Source organism: Oncorhynchus clarkii, chromosome 22 (genome assembly GCF_045791955.1).
Source record: "Oncorhynchus clarkii lewisi isolate Uvic-CL-2024 chromosome 22, UVic_Ocla_1.0, whole genome shotgun sequence".
In the NCBI taxonomy this organism is placed as follows: domain Eukaryota; kingdom Metazoa; phylum Chordata; class Actinopteri; order Salmoniformes; family Salmonidae; genus Oncorhynchus; species Oncorhynchus clarkii.
Window position 1 is genome coordinate 44,668,400 of NC_092168.1, and position 25,354 is coordinate 44,693,753.

At 41.4% G+C, this 25,354-nt stretch overlaps 2 protein-coding genes across 2 annotated transcripts; both read left to right on the forward strand.

Annotated features, from left to right (window-relative positions):
* Positions 1-4,103: 4,103 nt before the first annotated feature.
* Positions 4,104-14,361, forward strand: LOC139380961 (caspase-8-like). The gene is made up of 13 exons (XM_071124162.1): positions 4,104-4,577; positions 5,151-5,434; positions 6,333-6,438; positions 6,582-6,717; positions 6,879-6,952; positions 7,070-7,115; positions 7,248-7,324; positions 8,101-8,134; positions 8,251-8,346; positions 9,241-9,329; positions 9,515-9,635; positions 11,355-11,871; positions 12,574-14,361. The coding sequence occupies exons 1-13, from the start codon at positions 4,575-4,577 to the stop codon at positions 12,749-12,751; spliced, it is 1,761 nt and encodes a 586-aa protein (XP_070980263.1). The 5' UTR covers positions 4,104-4,574; the 3' UTR covers positions 12,752-14,361.
* A 5,139-nt stretch (positions 14,362-19,500) lies between these two features.
* LOC139380962 (interferon-inducible double-stranded RNA-dependent protein kinase activator A homolog) lies at positions 19,501-24,115 on the forward strand. The gene is made up of 8 exons (XM_071124163.1): positions 19,501-19,642; positions 19,881-20,056; positions 20,145-20,226; positions 20,341-20,416; positions 20,601-20,718; positions 20,908-21,002; positions 21,119-21,281; positions 21,422-24,115. The coding sequence occupies exons 1-8, from the start codon at positions 19,584-19,586 to the stop codon at positions 21,577-21,579; spliced, it is 927 nt and encodes a 308-aa protein (XP_070980264.1). The 5' UTR covers positions 19,501-19,583; the 3' UTR covers positions 21,580-24,115.
* Positions 24,116-25,354: the final 1,239 nt, after the last annotated feature.

The following is a 25,354-nucleotide window of genomic DNA, read 5'->3' on the forward strand; positions in this document are numbered from 1 at the left end:
AGAACACAGTGGTAGACATTTGAAATGCTACTGCTCTTTAACCATTTCAGCAACAACAACTTTAACATTTTCAAAACTTTTAGAAATTAGAACTATTTAAATGAGCTAAATTAGCATAAAATTACCCACCAACAGTAACTCTTGAACCGTTCAGTCTAGAGACACCAATCTAACATTCATATGTTAAAGGCCCAATGCAGATGTTTTTATATCAATATCAAATCATTTCTGGGAAACAAAACAGTACCTTACTGTAATATAATTCCATGAAAATGGGCTAAAATTGCTTTTAGAAAAATAATATTTCTCAAGCAAGAATTTTGCTAGGACTGTCTGGGAATGGTCTGAGTGGGGAGGGGAAAATTAAAACTAGTTTGGAACTCTCTTTGTTATTGGTCCATTAACCAATTTACTGCAGGGTGATGTCACCATGGAAAGCCAAAACCCCGGCTGATTATAAGGTCCTGTGTAAGATTGTATTTTCAACCAGCAACTATCAGGAAATAAACACTGATCAAATGTTTTCACACTTTTACAGTGTTAGTTTCATCAGCGGTTGTACAATATGATATGGTATTTTGACTGCACTGGGCCTTTGTAAGGCTTTCCTAACCTTCAAGACAAGGGTTGCATTCCAAACACTTAACAGACACACCCTCTCCCCTTAGCTCTCAAATTAAGTGGACACTTCTGATGACGTATCGTTACGTCTGACAAGTATACACTTGCAGGGTAAGGGAGGAAGAATGGATTTTTAAATGGACCACCCTTGCCCGGAAATTTGTCACTCGTATATCCCACAATGATTGTGTTTTCTAGTGATGGGCATTCCGGCTCTTTTCAGTGAGACGGCTCTCTGGGTATCAAAGTCAAACAGCTTGCAATAGTTTGACTATGATTGGTGTTAAAACAATTCTAATTAAATTATTAAATTAAATCATTAAATCACCTGTTTAAAAATGCATTGGTTTGTTATGAAAAAGAATGCTATAAAACATTTGCATTTAAAGTCAAAACTTTTTAATGTATATAAACAAAGTGCCTATAAATCTAAACATCCAAAACGAAAACAATCTGAACAACATGATAATAGAATATTTCACCATATCAAAGAAAAATAAATAACATTGTGCAAAACTGCAGCATTCCACTTAAAACATTAAACTGGTCCCTATTTTCTCTCTCTTCTTTATGGCCATGTTTATAACCAGCAACACACAGCAATGCTGACCATATTTTTCTTTTATGAGAGATTTGCATTCTGAAATACAAGCTGCCTCACTACCGCTGATGCGATTTCTTCGCTCAGTAATTATTTGTCCCGTTTTCGAGAAGACCCTCTCAAAGGGAACGGATGTGGCCACTATGCAGAGTCTCCCTGTCATGACTTTAGTAAGCCGTGGATAGACAGAGGCCTTGTTCTTCCATCAGCTCAGAAGATCTGCAGATCTTTGAAGGAGGGTCTCTCCAAATAGGATCGGACCGCCATTATGGCGTCTGCTGAGGGATTCCTTCCTGCTGCATCCCCAGTTGCTCTCTTGTCAAACAGCATCCAAACAGAAGATGTTTGTGGCACTACTGCTGGTGCTTCTGCTCCATCTGATCCCTCTTCTTCATGTTGCCCTGGTGCCTGAGTCAGCTGACTGCTGGGGCTGTCCCTCCCTCTTCTTCCTGTTGCCCTGGTGCCTGAACCAGCTGACTGCTGGGGCTGTCCCTCCCTCTTCTTCCTGTTGCCCTGGTGCCTGAACCAGCTGACTGCTGGGGCTGTCCCTCCCTCTTCTTCCTGTTGCCCTGGTGCCTGAACCAGCTGACTGCTGGGGCTGTCCCTCCCTCTTCTTCCTGTTGCCCTGGTGCCTGAACCAGCTGACTGCTGGGGCTGTCCCTCCCTCTTCTTCCTGTTGCCCTGGTGCCTGAGTCAGCTGACTGCTGGGGCTGTCCCTCCCTGCTGCTGAGGTTATTCTTTGAAGAGCCTCATCAATCGCTCTGGCATCACTGAAGGCTAACTTCTTAAACCTGGGGTCAAGTGCAGCGGTTTCTGATAGCACGTGATTATATTCCATTCTGTGGAACTTTCTGTCCATTGATGAACATTGGGTGTCCATCAACTATGTCACATGTCCTGTGGTTACATTTGCTTCTCTCTGGCGGCTGGCTGTGATTCGCTGCAGACCCATAAACTGGAGTATCATTTTTGAGGCGGTCACATAGCTGAAAAGAGAGAACAGTAACTTATTAGTTCAGGTTCATGTTTTGTCTACTGATACTACATTTTCATCTACTGCTCATATTCATATATAATACTGGATTAAATAATGATGTAGTAATAACTGCTTACTGTACCTCTCTCCACTGATCTCCACCTTGACCTGCTCAAAGGGTTCCAGGACTCTGCACACCTCCTCCACCACCTCCCATTCCTCTTGGGTCAGAGCATCAACAGGTGCATTGACAACGGCCAGGGTAGAGATAATGGCATCCTTTGACTCAAGAAACCGCTTTAACACATAAAATGTTGAATTCCACCTTGTAGTGCAGTCTTGTTTTAGGCCTCAGCTCAGGCATCCCCATCTGGCGTTGTGTAGACTTTAGTTTTTCAGAACCTACTGTGCTCCTGTGGAAGTATTCCACAGCTGCTTTCACTTTGTCCACAGTGGGCTTCGTCACCTTCAGAGCATCTCTGACAATCAGGTTGATTGTGTGGGCAAGACATGGATGACTGGTCAATTTAAAAAGTGTTCATGGCTTTGGTTATGTTAGCTGCATTGTTGCTAACACAACAGACCCCTTTTCCATCTACTTGCCATTCCTCTGTCAAGTTCTCTGAGGTGTGTCTGTCGCTGAACTCAAAGCAGTCCAGAAGGCAGCTAAGACATCGTAAAATCTTAATTGAAGTGACATGTAACCGACATGTAAGAAGTGGTTACCCTTGATGTCCAGCAGTCAGTGGTAAGGCAAACTGCAGTAGCTTTTTGGACTCTTTCCCGCACTGAAGCCTGTGTGCTCTCGTACAGATGTGGAATAAGTGATTTTGAAAGGGTTTTCCTGCTTGGAATTGTGTACATTGGATTTAGACTATTGCTATAATTTCTAAATCCTCTGTCCTTCACGATCGAAAATGGCTGGAAATCGGTGGCAATCATTTTAGCCAATGCAATATCCAGTTGGCCTTGTTTGCTACAGACTGTGGCATAAACTGGTCCATAGAAGACTGCGTTGCTGTTGGTCGCGGAGTAGACCTACTTGACTGAGTGGATACATCTCTCCACCACTATCAATAACAGGCCCGCTAGTTTCTCGAAGCTCCGCTACAGCTAGCTTCACAGTTGGATGCACAGTTCGCATATGCCGGTGTAGGTTGTGCATAGAATCTGCTTTATATGAGATTTTATTTTGGGAAATTCTACACTGTGCTCTAACATTGTCTACATTATTAAAATGCATCCAAATGCTACTGTGCTTCCGACTCACTGGAAAGCTATCTTTCCTCTCTCTCCTCGGCTGCTAAGTGTGTGACTGTGAGTGAGTTGGCTCGGCCATCCCTCACACATCTTTGGTTCATTGGTTGACAATGGTGTGTCTGATTGACAGGAACAGCAGTTTAGACTGTTAGTCTAAGCAGACAGTCAGAACGAAGGTGTTTGCGCTTGAGCATTTAGGCCTATACATTCTATTCATTTAAATATTTTGATTATTCATATCTTAATGTTTTAAATAGATTCCGCTCTTCTGATATGCGAGCTGATCACTAGTGTTTTCAGCCACCGGTAGCTTGTGGGTGCTTTATATGCGCTACACTCAATTATGATTGCATGTCTACTTACATTAGATATATACTTATTAATATACGTCTGCTGTATGATAGCTAGCAAATTAATTAGCTAACTAATGTTAGCCTGCCTAGCTGGAACTTCTGAAGAAGGAAAATGTTTTATTTCTACAATTTCCAAAAACGGACCAAACAAAAACAAATTACTTTTACGATACGTGTTTGTGAATTAGTAGCACAATTTGTAACGTATTTACATTCGTTTTTACTTACACTTGTATGTTGACTTTGAGGTTTTTGGCTGCGTTTCAGGTCCCGAAATGAACATAATTGTACACTCGCAAACGCCATTAAAAACTAGGGCTGAGGGGCTTACGTTGAAAACTTCCCTTGTTTAGCTAATCATTTGGACCGACGACGAAATATTGCTGCTGGGATTCCCCCAAAGCATAAGGCGGAGGGGAAGTGGACAAGGGTGTGTCTTTGATGAGTTTGAAACAGCCAAGATAGCAAGCGCACACATTTTTTTCAAGAAATGTTTCTTTCTATTTGGAAATGTGCGTAAGGAAAGCTGTACTGTACTTGTGTTCTGGCCACATTGTAGCCTACAGTACCTGACATTCCGAAGGACTTCAAGTTGTTGATCAACTAAAATGACTTGTGGTTGTCATCGTGAAGAATACCGGATCGTTGAAAAACATTGATATTCCTGTAGCCTACTTTGTTACCCCTCTAAACGTATAGGCAGGCCTATGTGGATGTGAGATATCTGACGCACATTTAAAACATCGAGCGCACAGGTTACCTAATGGTAGGCCACTTTTCCTTATTTTTTGGGGAAGGGGGTGGAACATTTGTTCGAATTAACAGTAAACATGGTATTCTACACTATATAGTTTATCTGTACAGTGAACACATTTTTATTGGACAGCCATGGGTGAATGAATTTATACTTGTCATGGATTATCATACATAGTTTAACAATAGCCTAACAATTAGACATATGGATATTTAAATATATATATATGTATATATTACAATTATATTTAATTATGTGAGCCTAATCTTTGACAAAATGTCTTAAGCACCTGTTCTTCTATAGAGTGAGGTGATTTTTGCCCCCATACCCAGCCCCCTGGTTGAAAGTGAGGTACCTAGGGGTCCCCAGCACCCTGGTTTGGGTCTCCAGCCCCTGGTTGAAAGTTGCTAGACTATTCAAGAGGTCTATCCATAGGCCTATATTTACTACACACTTGAAAGATATTTTCAGCTGACAACATATTATTACCATGTGCTGAGATTGTAAATTAACAATATGTATTTATAGCATAAATATCAAACATAGTGATCCATGTTTGTTTTCATTATATTGGTTTTGCGACAGGAGGTGGATTTCCAAAGGCTGCTGTTGCAGGTGGAACAAGCCCTGAGCAGGGAAGAAGTACAAGCACTTGCATTTCTTTGCAAAGATCTGCTTGAGAAAGACTGTAGCTCAGTGCCCACAGCAAGTCAACTCTTCTCTCTTCTGACGGACCAAGAACTGTTAACCCCCGATCAGCCTTACTTGCTTGCCGATTTATTATGTACCATCCAGCGCCACAGCTTGATGCGAGAGCTTGGCCTCAACAACCAGCTTCCAACAACCAGTAGCCTCATCTCTCCTTATAGGTGAATATACAGGCCAGAGGTAGAAAAAATACTTAATTGTCACACTTGAGTAAAAGTAAAGATACCTTAAATAAGTGAAAAGTGAAAGTAATTCAGTAAAATACGACTTGAGTAAAAGTCTAAAAGTATCTGGTTTTAAATGTACTTAGGTACAGTGGTAGAAAAAGTACTCAATTGTCATACTTGAGTAAAAGTAAATGCTGTACATCAAATTCCTTATATGAAGCAAACCAGACGGCACCTTTTCCTTAGTGTTATTCTTTCTGACAGCCAGGGGGACACTCCAACACTCCAACACTCCAACACTCCAACACTCCAACACTCCAACACTCCAACACTCCAACACTCAAACACTCAAACACTCCAACACTCAAACATAATTTGAAAACGAAGCATTTGTGTTTAGTGAGTTTGCCCGATCAGAGGCAGTAAGGATGTCCAGGGACGCTCTCTTGCTAAGTACGCAAATTGGACCATTTTTCTGTCCTGCTAAACATTCAAATTGTAACGAGTACTTTTGGGTGTCAAGGAAAATGTATGGAGTAAAAAGTACATAATTTTTTTTAGGAATGTAAATGAAGTAAAAGTCAAATTTGGCAAAAAATATAAATAGTAAAGTACAGATACACCCCCCCCCCCAAAAAAAAACGACTTAAGTAGTACTTTAAAGTATGTTTTACTTAAGTACTTTACACCACTGAATGGCCTCATTTACCACATCTGAATTGCATACAACAGCTTTACCCACAAATGAATAGTGATAAGTAGAAGTTGCCATTTATAACACAAATGTAAACACTCATGTTGTTGTGTTACTGTTCCCCCAAATACAGAATACTGTAGTGTAATATGATGTTTTCTGAAAAGCATATGAGTCATTGTAATCCACCATCTGCAGAAAACTGCTGTATGACCTATCAGAGAACACCACTGAAGACGAGTTGAGAGAGATTAAGTTCCTATTGGTTAACATACTCCCTCGTAGGAAACTGGAGGGCAACGTGGTGAGTACGTCAGAACAGTCTGAAATTCAACACGTTTGTCCAGAATAGGGTAGTAATTTATATTATTTAGTGAAATATGAGTAGAAAGAATGCTTCATCTTGAAGGACCAACTGACATTACACATGTTGCTCTATTCTTTCAGACTACCTTGCAAGTATTCCTGGAAATGGAGAAAATTGATATTTTGAGCGTCATAAAACTAAACATTGTTGAAAGTATGTTTGGAAGTGTCTGCCCCATGTTGAAAACAAGAATCAACCAGTTTAAAACAAAGCAGGGCAAGTGTTTCACTTTCAGTTTCTGTGGGTGACTAACAGATTCATTTCCCTAGTAAAGTACTGACTGGCTGAACTATCCTATTCATTGCCTGTGTATGCCTGTCAATGATTTAGCACAGTAGTATGACTCAGATGTGTTATGCAATACTATATTCAAACAGGGCCAGTAACCCCAAAAACAGGGGTGGGATTGTTAAGACCAAGGTCTTCTTCTGCATGTCTTCCAGAAAACCAGGTAACAGAGAATGCTTTATTTCTTACATTATCTTGATATCCACCATTCCTTATGGACATTTCTCAGTTTCCGTCTGGATTATCATCACAGAATGTCATGACTATTCTTTTCCATCAGGCTGTCTCCATGCTTCCAATGAGACCTGTGTCATGTGGACTATCAGGTAGGAACTATGACTACAGTAGATGTCAAATCTTCTTCAATATGTTATCAAACCTTTTATTTATTTTTCATTGAACCTTTTATTTAATTTGCTAAAACATGCGTCCATTTATTTTCCTGTTGTGTGTCTTAGTCGAACAACGTGGACATTCTGACACGATGTTCTTTCCCTCTTCGTACTTCTCTTCAGCTTCACAGCCTTCAGCTGAGGTCAGTGACTAATGTTCAGGTTCACAGCCTTCAACTGAGGTCAGTGTCTAATGTTCAGGTTCACAGCCTTCAACTGAGGTCAGTGTCTAATGTTCAGGTTCACAGCCTTCAGCTGAGGTCAGTGTCTAATGTTCAGGTTCACAGCCTTCAGCTGAGGTCAGTGACTAATGTTCAGGTTCGCAGCCTTCAGCTGAGGTCAGTGTCTAATGTTCAGGTTCACAGCCTTCAGCTGAGGTCAGTGTCTAATGTTCAGGTTCACAGCCTTCAACTGAGGTCAGTGTCTAATGTTCAGGTTCACAGCCTTCAGCTGAGGTCAGTGTCTAATGTTCAGGTTCACAGCCTTCAGCTGAGGTCAGTGACTAATGTTCAGGTTCACAGCCTTCAGCTGAGGTCAGTGTCTAATGTTCAGGTTCACAGCCTTCAGCTGAGGTCAGTGACTAATGTTCAGGTTCACAGCCTTCAGCTGAGGTCATTGACTAATGTTCAGGTTCACAGCCTTCAGCTGAGGTCAGTGACTAATGTTCAGGTTCACAGCCTTCAGCTGAGGTCAGTGACTAATGTTCAGGTTCACAGCCTTCAGCTGAGGTCAGTGACTAATGTTCAGGTTCACAGCCTTCAGCTGAGGTCGGTGTCTAATGTTCAGTTCAGGTTTTGAGACACACTTATTTATGCTGCATTGGACCTACCAGAACACACCACGTGTCTTTACATCAGAGGCTACGGCCATCCCTCATGTCTGTGTAGTCACTAATTATTCCCTCTACTTCCTTCCACAGGTGTCCACTCTGAATCCAGCTGACACCTCTCTGGGTGAGTCCCTGAGCCACACTGAACAAGGTGTGGCTCAGCACATTTTCTCTGTGTTGGAGTACAGTGCAGAACTCACAAAACCTTTGTTGTGTCATCTTGGTCTGCTCACACACCAGATGTTCGGAGGGTCTCAGATACAGCGGATGCAGTACTTTCACATAGGCTGGGTGTCCTAAGTACCAGTGGGGACAACAATGCTGCTCTCAGCCAAGGTCAGTTCATATAATTTAGAATGCCAATCTATACTGAAAAAAATATATATAAACGCAACATGTATAGTGTTGTTCCCATGTTTCATGAGCTAAAATAAAAGATCCCAGAAATGTTCCAAAGACACAAAAAGCTTTTTTTCTCTCAAATTTTGTGCAGAAAGTTGTTGACATCCCTGTTAGTGAGCCTTTGCCAAAATAATCCATCCACCTGACAGGTGCAGCACATCAATAAACTGATTAAACAGCAAGTACAGGTGCACCTTGTGCTGGGGACAATAAAAGGCCACTCTAAAAATGTGAAGTTTTGTCACACAACACAATGCCACAGATGTCTCAAGTTTTTAGGGAGCGTGCAATTGGCATGCTGACTGCAGGAATGTCCACCAGAGATGTTGCCAGGGAATTTCAATGTACATTTCTCTACCATAAGCCGCCTCTAATGCCATCTTAGAGAATTTGGAAGTACGTTCAACCAGCCTCACAATCGCAGACCACATCAGCCCAGGACCTCCACATCCGGCTTCTTCACCTGCGGCAGCATCTGAGACCAGCCATCCGGACAGCTGATGAAACGGAGGAGTATTTCTGCCTTTAATTAAGCCCTTTTGTGGGGGAAACCGCATTCTGTTTGGGTGGGTCTGGCTCCTGGCTGTGCCCCTGCCCAATCATGTGAAATCCATAGTTTAGGGCCTAATAAATATATTTCTGAACTGTAACTCAGTAAAATCGTTTAAATTGTTGCATTTTTGCGTTTCATATTTTGTTCAGCATACAAAAGGGGCCTGTAGACTGTCCCCTCTCCTCTACTCTCTCTGTTGGTTCATCGGCATCACTGTTAAATGTTAGCCATATCATTGATTCATTCTTACCTGATCCATGTCTTCTCTCCCATAGAGAATCACCATGTTTCATCCATACCCTCACGTGGACACAATAAGAACTTTGACCCTGCAAATCGTCAGCCAGGAAACACCACAAAAGAGGTCTCTCGTGATACTAACCTTTTTTTAAATGAGCATTGACAAAGTCTTGTCAGTCCATGCTTTTACTGAAAACTGACTGGGTATTGTATAGATTATTTGAAGTACAGTAGCAGTTTTGGGGATTATGGATGATGCTGTCTTTTAACTGGATTTATGAATTATTTATGCATGTTTTCTTTCTGTAGGAAGTGGGAGAATATGCTATGACAGGAAGAAAGAGAGGTTACTGTCTGATAATTAACAACTACAACTTCAGAAATTCTCCAAAACCCCTAAACAATAGAGAGGGAACACAGGTTGATGAAAGTAAGAAATTTGTAGATATATTATAGTAGATATTTGTTACAGTTGAAGTCGGAACGCTTAGGTTTATTAAAACTCGTTTTTCAACCACTCCACAAATATCTTGTTAACAAATTATAGATTTGGCAAGTTGGTTAGGACATCCACTTTGTGCATAACAAAAGTAATTTTTCCGAACAATTGTTTACGGACAGATTATTTCACTTATAATTCACTGTATCACAATTCCAGTGGGTCAGAAGTTTACATACACTAAGTTGACTGTGCCTTTAAACAGCTTGGAAAATTCCAGAAAGTGACATCATGGCTTTAGAAGCTTCTGATAGGCTAATTGACATCATTTGAGACAATTGGAGGTGTACCTGTGGATGTATTTCAAGGCCTAACTTCAAACTCATCATCATCATGGGAAAATCAAAAGAAATCAGCCAAGACCAATTGAAGACCTCCACAAGTCTGGTTCATTCTTAAGAGCAATTTCCAAATTCCTGAAGGTACCATGTTCATCTGTACAAACAATAGTACGCAAGTATAAACACCATGGGACCACGCAGCCGTCATACCGCTCAGGAAGGAGACGCGTTCTGTCTCCTAGAGATGAATGTACTTTGGTACGAAAAGTGCAAATCAACCCCAGAACAACAACAAAGGACATTGTGAAGATGCTGGAGGAAACGGGTACAAAAGTATCTATATCCACAGTAAAACAAGTCCGATATCGACATAACCTGAAAGGCCGCTCAGCAAGGAAGAAGCCACTGCTCCAAAACCACCATAAAAAAGCCAGACTACGGTTTTCAACTGCAGATGGGGACAAAGATCGTACTTTTTGGAGAAATGTCCTCTGGTCTGATGAAACAAAAATATAACTGTTTGGCCATAATGACCATCGTTATGTTTGGAGGAAAAAGGGGGAGGCTTGCAAGCCAAAGAACACCATCCCAACCGTGAAGCACGGGGGTGGCAGCATCATGTTGTCGGGCTGCTTTGTTGCAGGAGGGACTGTTGCACTTCACAAAATAGATGTAATTATGAGGCAGGGAAATTATGTGGATATATTGAAGCAACATCTCAAGACATCATTCAGGAAGTTAAAGCTTGGTCGCAAATGTGTCTTCCAAATGGACAATGATCCCAAGCATACTTCCAAAGTTGTGGCAAAATGGCTTAAGGACAAAGAAGGCAAGGTATTGGAGTGGCCATCACAAAGCCCTGACCTCAATCCCATCGAAAATGTGTGGGCAGAACTGAAAAAACGTGTGTGAGCAAAGTGGCCTACCAACCTGACTCAGTTACACCAGCTCTGTCAGGAGGAAGGGGCCAAAATTCACCCATCTTATTGTGGGAAGCTTGTGGAAGGCTACCCAAAACGTTTGACCCAAGTTAAACTATTTAAAGGCAATGCTACCAAATACTCACTGGAAATGTGATGAAATAAATAAAAGCTGAAATAAATCATTCTCTCTACTATTATTCTGACATTTCACATTCTTAAAATAAAGTGATCCTAACTGACCTAAAACAGGGATTTTTTACTAGGATTAAATGTCAGGAATTGTGAAAAACTGAGTTTAAATGTAAATTGGCTAAGGTGTAGGTAAACCGTCCGACTTCAACTGTACATGTTATTCTTGAAATAGTGAAATACTTGTAAGTCGTTTGGTTTTGTAGGACCAGGCCTAAATCACAATCCCCATGTACCTCCATGTGTTTGTGTCTCAGGCAGTTTGGTGAGTGTGTTTGAGTGGCTGGGCTTTGAGACGCAGATTGAGCCAGACTGCAGCCGGGAGCAGTTACTGTCTCGAGTTGAGGAGCTCCGCAGCCGTGACCACAGCCAGATGGACTGCCTGGTGTGCTGCGTTCTGAGCCACGGGCTGGAGGGAGGTGTTTATGGGGTGGACGGGCTGAAGGTCAGAGTCAGGGAGCTCACAGAGCCCTTCTCTGGACTGGAGTGCAGCTCACTGAGGGGAAAGCCCAAGCTGTTCTTTATCCAGGCCTGTCAGGGCATCGAGGAACAACAGCCAGTGTTCATTCAGTCCGATTGCCCAGGCGCTGATGGCTCTACTATCACCAACTCTATCTGCACTGATGCAGTGGTACCCAGAGACTCCATTCCCTCTGATGCCGACTTCCTTCTGGGCATGGCCACTGTCCCTCACTTTGCCTCTTTCAGAGACATAAGTAAGGGCACTTGGTTCATCCAGTCATTGTGCCAGAACCTCATCAACATGGTTCCCAGGTTAGTTCCAGAAACTCATCAACATGGTTCCCAGGTTAGTGCCAGAACCTCATCAACATGGTTCCCAGGTTAGTGCCAGAAGCTCATCAACATGGTTCCCAGGTTAGTGCCAGAACCTCATCAACATGGTTCCCAGGTTAGTGCCAGAATCTCATCAACTTGGTTCCCAGGTTAGTGCCAGAACCTCATCAACATGGTTCCCAGGTTAGTGCCAGAATCTCATCAACTTGGTTCCCAGGTTGGTTCCAGAACCTCATCAACATGGTTCCCAGGTTAGTGCCAGAATCTCATCAACTTGGTTCCCAGGTTAGTGCCAGAACCTCATCAACATGGTTCACAGGTTAGTGCCAGAATCTCATCAACTTGGTTCCCAGGTTGGTTCCAGAACCTCATCAACATGGTTCACAGGTTAGTGCCAGAACCTCATCAACATGGTTCCCAGGTTAGTGCCAGAATCTCATCAACTTGGTTCCCAGGTTGGTTCCAGAACCTCATCAACATGGTTCACAGGTTAGTGCCAGAACCTCATCAACATGGCTCCCAGGTTAGTGCTCAGATGTGCTTGGTTTCTTTATATTGTGTCATTCTGAAATCCTCTTTGAAAACATCAGTAAACACTGGACTGTGACATGCAGATGTCAGCGTATGGTTGGTAAATCATTATCAGATTGAATTTCCTCTCATTGTTCTTTCTCCGTCCAGTGGGTATGACTTGCTGTCCATCCTGACCAAGGTAAACGATGATGTCAGCAGCAAGAGTGATAACCATGGCACCAGGAAGCAGATGCCCCAGCCTGCATACTCACTCAGGAAGAGGCTGGTCTTTCCCATCCCAAAAGACCCTCCTCCCAGACTACATGAGCCAGAAATATATGCTTGAGAGCACTAGAGCAGAGGGGTTTAAGTCTGGTCCTTATACTTTCCCATCCCAAAAGACCCTCCTCCCAGACTACATGAGCCAGAAATATATGCTTGAGAGCACTAGAGCAGAGGGGTTTAAATATGGACCTTATACTTTCCCATCCCAAAAGACCCTCCTCCCAGACTACATGAGCCAGAAATATATGCTTGAGAGCACTAGAGCAGAGGGGTTTAAGTCTGGTCCTTATACTTTCCCATCCCAAAATACCCTCCTCCCAGACTACATGAGCCAGAAATATATGCTTGAGAGCACTAGAGCAGAGGGGTTTAAATATGGACCTTATACTTTCCCATCCCAAAAGACCCTCCTCCCAGACTACATGAGCCAGAAATATATGCTTGAGAGCACTAGAGCAGAGGGGTTTAAGTCTGGTCCTTATACTTTCCCATCCCAAAAGACCCTCCTCCCAGACTACACGAGCCAGAAATATATGCTTGAGAGCACTAGAGCAGAGGGGTTTAAATATGGACCTTATACTTTCCCATCCCAAAAGACCCTCACCCCAGACTACACCTCCTAGACTACATGAGCCAGAAATATTGGCTTGAGAGCACTAGAGAAGAGGGGTTTAGATATGGTCCTTATACTTTCCCATCCCAAAAGACCCTCACCCCAGACTACACCTCCCAGACTACACCTCCTAGACTACATGAGCCAGAAATATTGGCTTGAGAGCACTAGAGCAGAGGGGTTTAAATCTGGTCCTTATACTTTCCCACCAAATCAGGGACGGATTCAGATACTGTATGTGTAGACTCACCAACAATATATACACCCTCTGGGATCACTCAGGTAGAAGGTGCAGGTTTACAGTTTATTTTTTATACCTCGCTCTGTTTTATTTACACTACCAGTCAAAAGTTTGGACACACCAAGTCATTCCAGGGTTTTCTTTATTTTTACTGTTTTCTACATTGTAGAATAATAGTGAAGACATCAAAACTGTTAAAATAACACATGGAATCATGTAGTAACCAAAAAAAGTGTTAAACAAATCAAAATATATTTGAGATTCTTCAAAGTAGCCACCCTTTTCCTTGATGACAGCTTTGCACACATGAGTAGGTGTGTCCAAACTTTTGACAGGTACTGTATAAAAAATGAAATTCAGTAGAAATATATCCAAAAAACTGTAAATAGAAAATTGTAGGAAATGTTTTTAAGGCTTCAATTTGAAACCTTTTGGCCAAAGTCACATGAAATTTGAGTTATAGATCTGTCATTCTCATTGAAAGCAAGTCTATGAAGCAGTAGATCGGTTCTATGTGGACTATTTCTCTACTTTAAAAAAAAAATGTTTACATCTGTTTTGTACACCAGTTTCATACACCTAAAAATACAATATTATTGGTTATGGAAATATATTTCACAGCAGTTTAAATGGTACAATGATGCTCTACACTATACTTGCTTGTTTTGTCACACTGAAATTAGGCAAACTTTTAGAATTTTAGCAACCAGGAAAAATGTATTTTTAAATGGTGTAAAGGAGAAGCAATAACAAGATAACTGAAGAGCATTTATCATGCAACTTCCTAAATCAATAAAGGCAATTTTCATTCAATGTTGATAAGTTTGTTGCGGTTGCTGTTACAACACATCAGTGTACTCCTTGGCACAACACGGCATGTCATACAACACATTCAAGACAAATTCTTTGACATATCAAGAATAAAACAAAGTGACGCTCAAACATTTATTGGTGCGGTCATGAGTTGCACTATGGCTCTCTTGCTTCTTGCGTGACATGCGTCTTGGCCCAAGCCGGTGTGCGTCTTTCTCAAAGTCAGACATATGACAGGTCTGTCACAAGAAGAAGATTGCTCAAACCTGCTAATGATGGCTGAAACTCCAGGTTTGAGCAGAGACTCCAATGACACTTGCTCTGTATGAAGAGGATACATAGAATACCAGTATCGTAACAACTATGTCCAGTTCCTATTGTGTCTGGTGGAGAGCTGTTCTCAACAAACTGAAGGTTACATCCTCTATCAGATCACCAGCTAGTACCTAGAAAGCCCCACACACTCAGTAACTTCAGAGGTAAACTATCCTATTGTCCAAACCACCTATAAGTCAAAATCAGGTTAACAATTGGTAGCAAGAACACTCCTCTGACCTGGATCTCCTCAAACCTGGCAGGGGAGGTCTTCCATTTCTATAGCAAAGGCCATTCTTTGGTTATCCTTTTCCTGATAACTTTTGTTCAACTTGCTGTCAGGGCTGAGAAACATAACATATATATATTTTTTTAAATGTCAACACTGAAACTCTGCAACTGTATAATAACTGTACTTTTTCTAACTGTGAATAAACTCAATGGTTTAATAGTTGAATAACCTTACAATGCATCATGGGATCCCTCTCCTGCTCCTCTTTCTAGCTGTTCTCTACGCATCACCTCAAAGCTACTGTCCTAGAGCAGTAGGGGGGGGAAAAAACAAACATGTTTTTATTACCACAATAATTCAAACTTAATTTGCAGTACATTTTCACAACACAAAACGTGAAACACCAAGTTCTGACTGGTGCTACGTGCCCAACAGGAGGCTAATTCACCTTGTACGAGCTCTGGAGGAAGCCATTATCCTTCTCCAGCAGGGATGCGAGGGTTTGAACGGTGAGAGTGGTCAGTTTGACGTATTAGTTAGGAAGCCACCAGCTGCATTAGCAGCCTGTTATCAGAGGGAAGTGGGCACTAGGAATCACCTCGATGTCAAAGGACCTTATTCCAATTTGATAGTCCCACATAAAAGTGATCTACAACAATGTAATAACAAAGTTGTCCAGGTAAAGCTATACATTGTTTTTTGGACCATTTGTAGTGTAACCTAGATGTGCTGTAAAATTTTTTTTTTTAAACACACTACTTCCCTTCCTTCCAAAGTACACCTCTGCTAGCAGTGGGGCATAAAGTATTCACTCCATCTCCAGTTGGTTGTAGCTGTTGCCGGACTCAGCTCTGCCTCGTCCAACAGCTGTGAAACAGAGACATGATGACCTAACAAAGAGACAGAGGTTCCCTTCACCTGACCATGTTGGAGAAACTATCTAGATATCACACCGCACAGCAGCTGTGCTGGTGGGGCCGCCATTCATCCACCAGGAGGACAGTCAGCTTCCCCACCTGCTCTGGCATGTCCTGCAAAACCCCCTGCCTAGAGAACACAAAGGCATGTATAGGCCAATCATGTATAGGCCTATTGGCTCCCGAGTGGCTCAGTGGTCTAAGGCACTGCATCTCAGTCATAGAGTTGTCACTACAGACCTTGGTTTGATTCCAGGCTGTATCATAACCGGCCGTGATTGGGAGTCCCACAATTGGTCCAGCGTCTTCCGGGGTATTGACGTCATTGTTAATAAGAATTTGTTCTTAACTGACTTGCCTGGTTAAATAAATACACAAAATGTATAGGTCAAGAACAGGTTTTATGCACGGAATGTTACTACCCCTTTTAACTATATCAATGGTATTTGAAAGAGTTTTGTGCTTTGAGTGACATACTGACTTGGGCAAGGGAAATTTAAAAACTCTCACGTCTCCATAGTTTGGGAAACTCAGTTGCCTACAATGACACCCAAAATGTAAGGAGTACTTTTGCATGTCAGGGAAAATGTATGGAGTATAAAGTATATTTTATCATTGGGAATGTAGTGAAGTAAAATTAGAAGTAGTCAAAAATATAAATAGGAAGGAAAAGATACCCCCCCCCCCCCCCCCAAAAAACGACTTAAGTAGTACTTTAACGTATGTTTTACTTCAATTCTTTACACCACTGATTAAAACAATGATACTGTAGGAATAAAGCTGGAATCTCTTTCTAGGAAATGTAATCTCGTGCTCCTCATTAACCAGTAGATGACAGTATTAACCTATTATCTGACCTACAACTGCGGAAGAAAAATACCTATTTGTCCGGGTGAACCGGTTGTTGTTGATCAAGTTGTCGACTGATGAAATCGGCAATTCACCCAGCTAAATTCGCAACAGACAAATACACTTGTACAATATACCATTAGCGTGACGCGCATTAACATCCCGGCAGCAATATTAAGACTTGCGGTTTTCCGATTTTGCCTTCAAAATAAAACTCTGCGGTAAAACGCTATTTGTATATTCATAGTGCAAAATGTTAAAATGATGTTACAAAATTATAACTAGATCAGGGAAAAATCTAAACTAAAGATAATTACTTTATTACTTTACATAATTACTTTATACAATATAAAGAATATTATAAAGTGGATCACATTAAGAAATCACTATGTTTTTAATATGTCATTGTATGTTAAGTACATGACTGGTGCAAAGCTTAAAAGTGTTTCTTGGTTCTTACAGATCCTATCACGGTTTTAATTGAATTCCAGTTTGCTCTAGATGTATTCCTGGATGATTATACGGCCTAGTTCATGGTGTAGGCAACTCCGGGTCCTGAAGTGCCGCAGGCACTTAATGTTTTTGATTTAACAGACCTGAAAGACCAGGTGTATTGAGTTTAATCACTGAACTGATCAATTAGCTCAGCTGGTCATGTGTTTCACGTAGTTGGAACAAAATCCTTCAGTACCTCTGCAGCACTCCAGGAACAGGGTTGCCTTCCCCTGGCCTAGTAGCTTACCTAAGTATCTTATCTTAGTAACACCCTCTAGTGGCTTACAACCTCGTGTATCTTATCTAGTGGCTTACAACCTTGTGTATCTTATCTAGTGGCTTACAGTCGTGTATCTTATCTAGTGGCTTACAGCCTCGTGTATCTTATCTTAGTAACACCCTCAAGTGGCTTACAGCCTCGTGTATCTTATCTTAGTAACACCCTCTAGTGGCTTACAGCCTTGTGTATCTTATCCCAGGGTTTTCCTAAATCGGTCTTCTGTTCAACCTGATAATCAATTGTACACACCTGGTGTCCCAGGTCTAAATCAGTCCCTCAACCAATTGTATTAGTTTGGGGAAAGGTCGAAAGTCAAACCATTCCAGGACATTTAGCCACCTTGCTGCTGCTAGATTATTTGTCTTGGGAGATCAACATGGGGTTGTTCTTTTACCTGAAATGCATATGGTCCTTTTTCCAAAATAATGAACTAATTGATGGAAGCCACAATCTCTCTGCAAATTAAAGCTGATCTACCTACTACATTTAAAAATTAAAAAATAAATAACTAAATAGTAATGAACTCATCAAGTTTGGATTATTTGAATCAGCTGTGTAGTGCTAGGCCAATAAAACTAAGCATGCACCATTTGGGGTCCCCAGGACCAAGTTTGGAAAACACTATCTTATGGAGCTATTTATAACTTGTCAGAAAGTTCCAGATCAACTAGCCCATGTCAGCTAACATTTTTTTAGTTAAGATTTTTTTTTATCCCATAGATTTTGTTGTAATGTTTGAGTCACCTAAATATCACATGAATAAACAGACATGGCAAAAATGTATAGAATTTCAAGAAAATTGGCTTTAAAATGGGAAAGTTTTCTCGGCACCCCATGACAAAACCTGTAGAATTGCAGGAAATAAGCTAAATAAATATAAGCTACATTTTATAAAAATGCAAGGTAGAGTAAAGCTTCTAGGTAATTTGATCTGTAGCCATGTCCATTTTTACAAGCAACGTCTGTGGGACATTGGTTACATAAAAGCCTGAATGTTGAGAGCTTTTTGGAATTCTCAGATATGTTACATGTTCTGCTCTGTTGATCGGAACCAACAAGGTGTTGGCCGATGCTTTCTGCAGAAATGGCCCTCATTTCTACTATCAGTTGTATTGAAGTCTGGCCATACACTGCCTGGGCATAACACATCTTGGAAAGGTTTACACTGTGAATGTAGAGCAGATCATTTGCTAAGCAACTTCCGGGTAGAATTTCCTGAACAAAATGTTTAACAATGTCCTTTTACACCATCGTAATGAAGTTGTTCTTGAACCATGGATTGTGAAAATGTAAATTATTTCAATGCTTAAAACTGGGAAATAGCCTTTGTGAAGTGAGAAGGTTTCCCTTGGTCAGCTCTAAGTATTATCTTATGGCTTTCAGAAAATATGTCAATATGTAAACCATATACAGTGATTTGCATTCAATCAATTGATCAAATGTATTTATAAAGCCCTTCTTACATCAGCTGACGTCACAAAGTGCTATTCAGAAACTCAGCCTAAACAGCAAGCAGTGCAGGTGTAGAAGCACGGATTGGATTTGACATTGTGGCCAATGGAATGGGTTGAGTAAAAGGCCAGCAACACTCCGTATAATTCAGAGCCTCATGAAATGACACATTATGATGATACATTATACAGACCCTACTGAGTATTCACAACTAGCACCTCTTTAAACTAATATGTATTTCATAGTGTAACGATCCAGGGTTTATAAGGGCGGAAATCGACTCTGCCGCACGATATTGATTTTTTTCCCGATAGCGCTCCAGGCCTCGGGCTAGAAGTTCGAGGGTTCGAGACCTGCTCCCTGCCTGTTTCATTACAATATACAGTGATTTGCAGTGAGGACATTTATTTGACCTTGAAAAAAAAAATGAAAAAAAAGACCTTGGAGCATGTTTTAAAACCCACATTTAATTAAAATGTCACTGAAATATTAACCATTGTTAATCATTGTTACTGTTTGGACAATTATTGTTCATGTATCATGAATAAATACAACTTATTGACATTTTTCTGCTATTACGTGGGGGACTCTTATTTTGAAGATTTCTGAAATTCCGTGACCCGGAAGTTGCCGAGGAGATTTTGATCAATATACCCAACAGTTTTATTAAGTAGATATTGTTAGCCATGTCTCAAGACGGATTTCAACCTACACTTATAAGGACCACGCACACTAACAACACGAGGTCTGTCATGCTACTACTAGCTAGCTACATCCTTTTGATGCTCGACGTTAGCTAGTACGCTAACCCTAGATAGCTAGCTACCTGGTATAATTGTTAATAGCAATGCCCAACTAGCTAGCCATGCTGTGCTTCTCGCACCTTGTACTGTCATTGGTTGCTAAATAATACAACAAACACAGCTATACCATTCAATCTAATACAGTGACACTAATGACTGTTCATCATGCCTTTTACACAGCTCGAGTATTCAACAACCACAGGCACCGTGCCCTGGTAAAACACCCATACAAGTTCTACATGAATATGGAACAAAAATTGGTAACCTTCCCGTGTACGTGATGGAAAAGGCCGAAGGGGAGGCGCACCAACCCAGCTTCATCTTCAACGTTACAATAGGAGATATGTCCTGCACAGGTGAGTGAGTCATCTTGCAACGTAGATCGCTAGTCACGTACGTTACACTACTTTTACAGCATAGTGTCATTCGGTTGTTGTATCCCAGGTCAAGGAGCCAGTAAAAAAGCCGCCAAACACCAAGCCGCTGAGTCTGCCCTGAACCTTCTGGAAATAGACCCCGGAACACCGTGAGTTAACATGGACGATATCTGACATGAGCATTCATGAAAACAAGTAGCATTTGCAACCATTATGGCCACCAGTAACATTCACTTTTTTACGTCTGATTTCCCCTACTGCAGCCTTCACATAAAGAAGGAGAGTAATGGCAACCCAGCAAAGCCTAACGACCAACCCAACTCAGTGGGGAAACTGCAGGTGTTTTTATTATTGCCCTTTTGTTAAGACAATAGGGCTGTGTACTGTTGCATGGCTGTAATCGTAACACATTTGTGTTGTCAATGAGTCTCTTCAGGGTATCAGATGAAAAATAGTCCACACACATGATTATGAATAGATTGCTTGTTTTCACATCTTTGCTAAAATGGATTCCTCCCCAAAGGAGCTGGCCCTGCAGTGGGGGTGGCGCCTCCCAGAATACACCGTTTTCACAGAGGCAGGCCCACCTCACAAGAGAGAGTTCACTGTTACCTGCAGAATGGAGTCGCTCACAGAGACTGGTAATGGGGATTCCACTGTTGTTCTTGATAAATGTTTTATCATTGCATTGAAATAACATATTATAGTTGTTTTTTTGGGGGGGGGGTTGTTGGGGGGTAGTTGTTGGATTATTTAAACACATTCTACCTTTGGGAAGTGTTCAATTGAGTCATTCATAGTGCTGTATGTCATCCACGTGTAACCGATAGCGACGGGAAATTCCAAGAAGGTGGCTAAAAAGGCAGGTGCTGAGAAGATGTTAGCAAAACTTCAAAATGTGTCTGGTTGTCCTGAAATCACATGGGTATGTAGAATATTTCCTCTCTTTGGCCTCTTCACCAAGAATAATAAAACATATATGTAGGACATTTTGTCATCTAGAATGTATGTAATGTGTATTGTTTGACCAACTCATTCCAGATCCCAAAGCCCGGTGTCCGATTGGAGAACTTGCGTAACTCCTCGGCAGAGAAGATGTCTCTCCTAAGAAGGAACCCACTCAGTATTCCCAACACAGACTACATCCAGATGATGCTGGAGCTGTCCCAAGAGCAGGGCTTTGAAGTCACATACTTTGACATTGGTGAGTAGAGTTCATCTCTTCATTTTACTGAAGTCAATGAAATCAATCAGATGTGAACTTTTGTCTTGTTTTCAAGAATGGCTAAACAGGGGCCTAATTCCAGGTGCTATTGTACAGTGTGTCTGTCTTTTGCTTGGCAGATGAGCTGACAGTGAACGGGCAGTACCAGTGCTTGGCAGAGCTGTCCACCTCACCTGTCACCGTATGTCACGGCACAGGCATCTCCTGCGGCAACGCACATAACGACGCCGCACACAACGCTCTCCAGTACGTCAAGATCATGGCTTCCATCAAATGAGCGATCGTAGTAAACGGCACAGATGTTTTTTTTTTTTAAGGAAAAACATATTTAATCTCAACTGAAAGGTGTCGCTATCCTCCATCTACCACTGTTTTCACGCCTTACCCCAGTGTTCACTTGGTGTGGAATTGGTGAATATTGATGGCAGTATCAATAGAAATCATGCCATTCTGACAAATCTACCTAGTTTATGTTTTTTTTTACAGTGACAGGAAACACAGTTCATCACCTGTGGTGTCTGTCAGCCATTTTTAAATTAGTTTAAGAAACATATCAGCGGTACACAGTGACAGCTAATGCTGTGGAGTTTATGTACTGTGGAAGGACAAGGGGATAGAATGGACACAAGTCCTGAAAGGCCTTGCTTCCATAATGTTGGCGAACAGTCTCCACCCTATCCCATTGTTGACGACAGTCTCCACCCTATCCCATTGTTGACGACAGTCTCCACCCTATCCCATTGTTGACATGTTGACGACAGTCTCCACCCTATCCCATTGTTGACATGTTGACGACAGTCTCCACCCTATCCCATTGTTGACATGTTGACGACAGTCTCCACCCTATCCCATTGTTGACATGTTGAGAACACTCTCCACCCTATCCCATTGTTGACATGTTGACGACACTCTCCACCCTATCCCATTGTTGACATGTTGACGACACTCTCCACCCTATCCCATTGTTGACATGTTGACGACACTCTCCACCCTATCCCATTGTTGACATGTTGACGACAGTCTCCACCATATCCCATTGTTGACAGGTTGACGACAGTCTCCACCCTATCCCATTGTTGACATGTTGACGACAGTCTCCACCCTATCCCATTGTTGACGACAGTCTCCACCCTATCCCATTGTTGACGACAGTCTCCACCCTATCCCATTGTTGACGACAGTCTCCACCCTATCCCATTGTTGACGACAGTCTCCACCCTATCCCATTGTTGACGACAGTCTCCACCCTATCCCATTGTTGACGACAGTCTCCACCCTATCCCATTGTTGACGACAGTCTCCACCCTATCCCATTGTTGACATGTTGACAACAGTCTCCACCCTATCCCATTGTTGACGACAGTCTCTACCCTATCCCATTGTTGACATGTTGACAACAGTCTCCACCCTATCCCATTGTCGTTGTTTTTCTATACATGCAATAGTGTATTGAATGGTAAATGTAAAACTATTTGCACTGAACAAAATTAATGAGAGAACTCGTTTTGCCTCGTTTACTCATAAGCCTATGATAAAAAAAGGAAATTTATGAATGAATTTGATGAAACACTAACGTAAGTCTGACCCTCATTTTTCACATAGGGATATTTTCTAAACGAAGCAGATACATTTAAGTAGGAACAAACTAAATATTCATTACACATTGGTATTTTGTTTGATTTAATTGGTTATTATTCCTCTTTGCCATGTCAATATTCAATTACATTACTGTGAAACACTTTTCCATAGTGTATATTAATGCCATAGTCTATCGTAACTTTTAGTTTGATTTTAAAGTTTGAGCTTTGGTTAACACCATTATATTAGTTTATTTTTCATTGTATTTGATTCCGTCAAACAGGACTCTTGTTTTGTGTAACTACCACATGTCTTAACAGAGAACAAGACCAACAGCAGGTTTTAGTTTAGTGTCAAAACAAAAACAACTGCTCAATTGGGCTCCGGAGTGGCGCAGCGGTCGAAGGCACTGCTTTCTCAGTGCTAGGGGCGTCACTACAGACCCTGGTTCGATTCCAGGCTGTATCACAACGCGCCGTGATTGGGAGTCCCATAGAGTGGCGCGCTATTGGCCCAGCGTCGCCCGGGTTAGAGTTTGGCCGAGGTAGGCCATCATTGTAAATAAGAATGTGTTCTTAACTGACTTGCCTAGTTAAATAAAAATACAAATGAATTAGAAAATGTAACATTTGGCTTGTTTAGGTTGAATTGTGCTTACATCATATGAGATTATATAAATCTACATGTCTAGACTATGAAAATATGTATTTCTTTTTGTAAAATGTATATTTAATTTAATGGTAGCAAGATTGCATACTCTGAAACATCGGGACAACTCCTGTCTTAGACTTCAAGGCCGCCATTTTGTTGTCTTCGCTCTACAAAGAGACAATAATTGGAATCTTTGTAGTTTTGATGTTGATGTCGAAGATTGTTGATGTCATCTTTTTCAGTCTACCTGTAATGTAGCCTAGTTATGTCAGGTGTGTATGAAGTCATTTTGCTGTGTGTGTGTGTGTGTGTTTTGGAAGGCTTTGAGTTTGTGTTTGTGCTGGTTGAAATGTTATGCTAATGACGGGATGATATTTACTACCGGATTCCACCTTGTCCTGAGTTTGTCACAAAGCCTAGATTTGGTGGTTTAATCACATTTTGGTTTCCTTTAACAAGGTGTGTATTGTATGTAATGTTTTTTGGTAGACTCATCCCCAACGTGTGCTGTGTACCTGACCACATTAATACACAACTATTACATGTGAAGTGGGACAGACATGGTAAATAAATCTACTTGACATGGGGATCTCATTCTAAATTCGTCCCCTTTTTTAAACAATCATGAAAAAAAAAGGGTAGCCTAGTGGTTAGAGTTGGACTAGGAACCGGAAGGTTGCAAGTTCAAACCCCCCGAGCTGACAAGGTACTAATCTGTCGTTCTGCCCCTGAACAAGGCAGTTAACCCACTGTTCCTAGGCCGTCACTGAAAATAAGAATGTGTTCTTAACTGACTTGCCTGGTTAAATAAAGGAAAAATACAAAATAACCTCAGATTTGAACCACTACTGTAGACTGACTATATAGACTAGCCTGATTTGTAGGAGAGTGAACACAGTGAACTCTGTATTTTGGTTTCTGTGACCTAATAATTCAGTCCTCTCTACAGTCTCTTGGTGTGGGTCAAGATGTCAGCAGCAGCACTGATGAAAAAACCCAAATAGCCCACAAAATATTCTTGCAATCCGGTGCAATAATTCCTTCACTTGTTTTTGAGTCACTGGCAACCCAGTCCATTACTGTGATCTACTGTGCAGGAGACTCAAGAGTATGATGATATTACAATAACTATTCTAGTAACTACACTAACCTCAGTAATGCTTGGCTGAAACTACTACACTAACCTCAGTAATGCTTGGCTGAAACTACTACACTAACCTCAGTAATGCTTGGCTGAAACTACTACACTAACCTCAGTAATGCTTGGCTGAAACTACTACACTAACCTCAGTAATGCTTGGCTGAAACTACTACACTAACCTCAGTAATGCTTGGCTGAAACTACTACACTAACCTCAGTAATGCTTGGCTGAAACTACTACACTAACCTCAGTAATGCTTGGCTGAAACTACTACACTAACCTCTAATGCTTGGCTGAGTTTGGAGGATCAACACTCAAGGCAGCACAGTGTGTGGCAGACTCCTCGGTTGTATTTATTTTGTATTAGAACAAGCACTATGATAGCAGCAGTGTACAGTGGTCATGGAAAGATATGTACTTAAGACAATTGCACTTTAGAAGGTACCCATTAGAAAATGGACTTAAAGAACTCCGCTTGACACAGTGTGTAATGTTTACATGTCGGTTCGAAACTCAAAAGAAAAAGTCCAATAGAGGAAATAAAAATCTTTCATAAGGCATTTGCAACATTCATTGGCAGGCTATGTCATTTAAACATGCAGATACATTAACATTGTAACCCATTAACTACTCAGGAAGTTTCATCGTTCTACTCGGATGGAAACAAGTCTTAGTTATTTT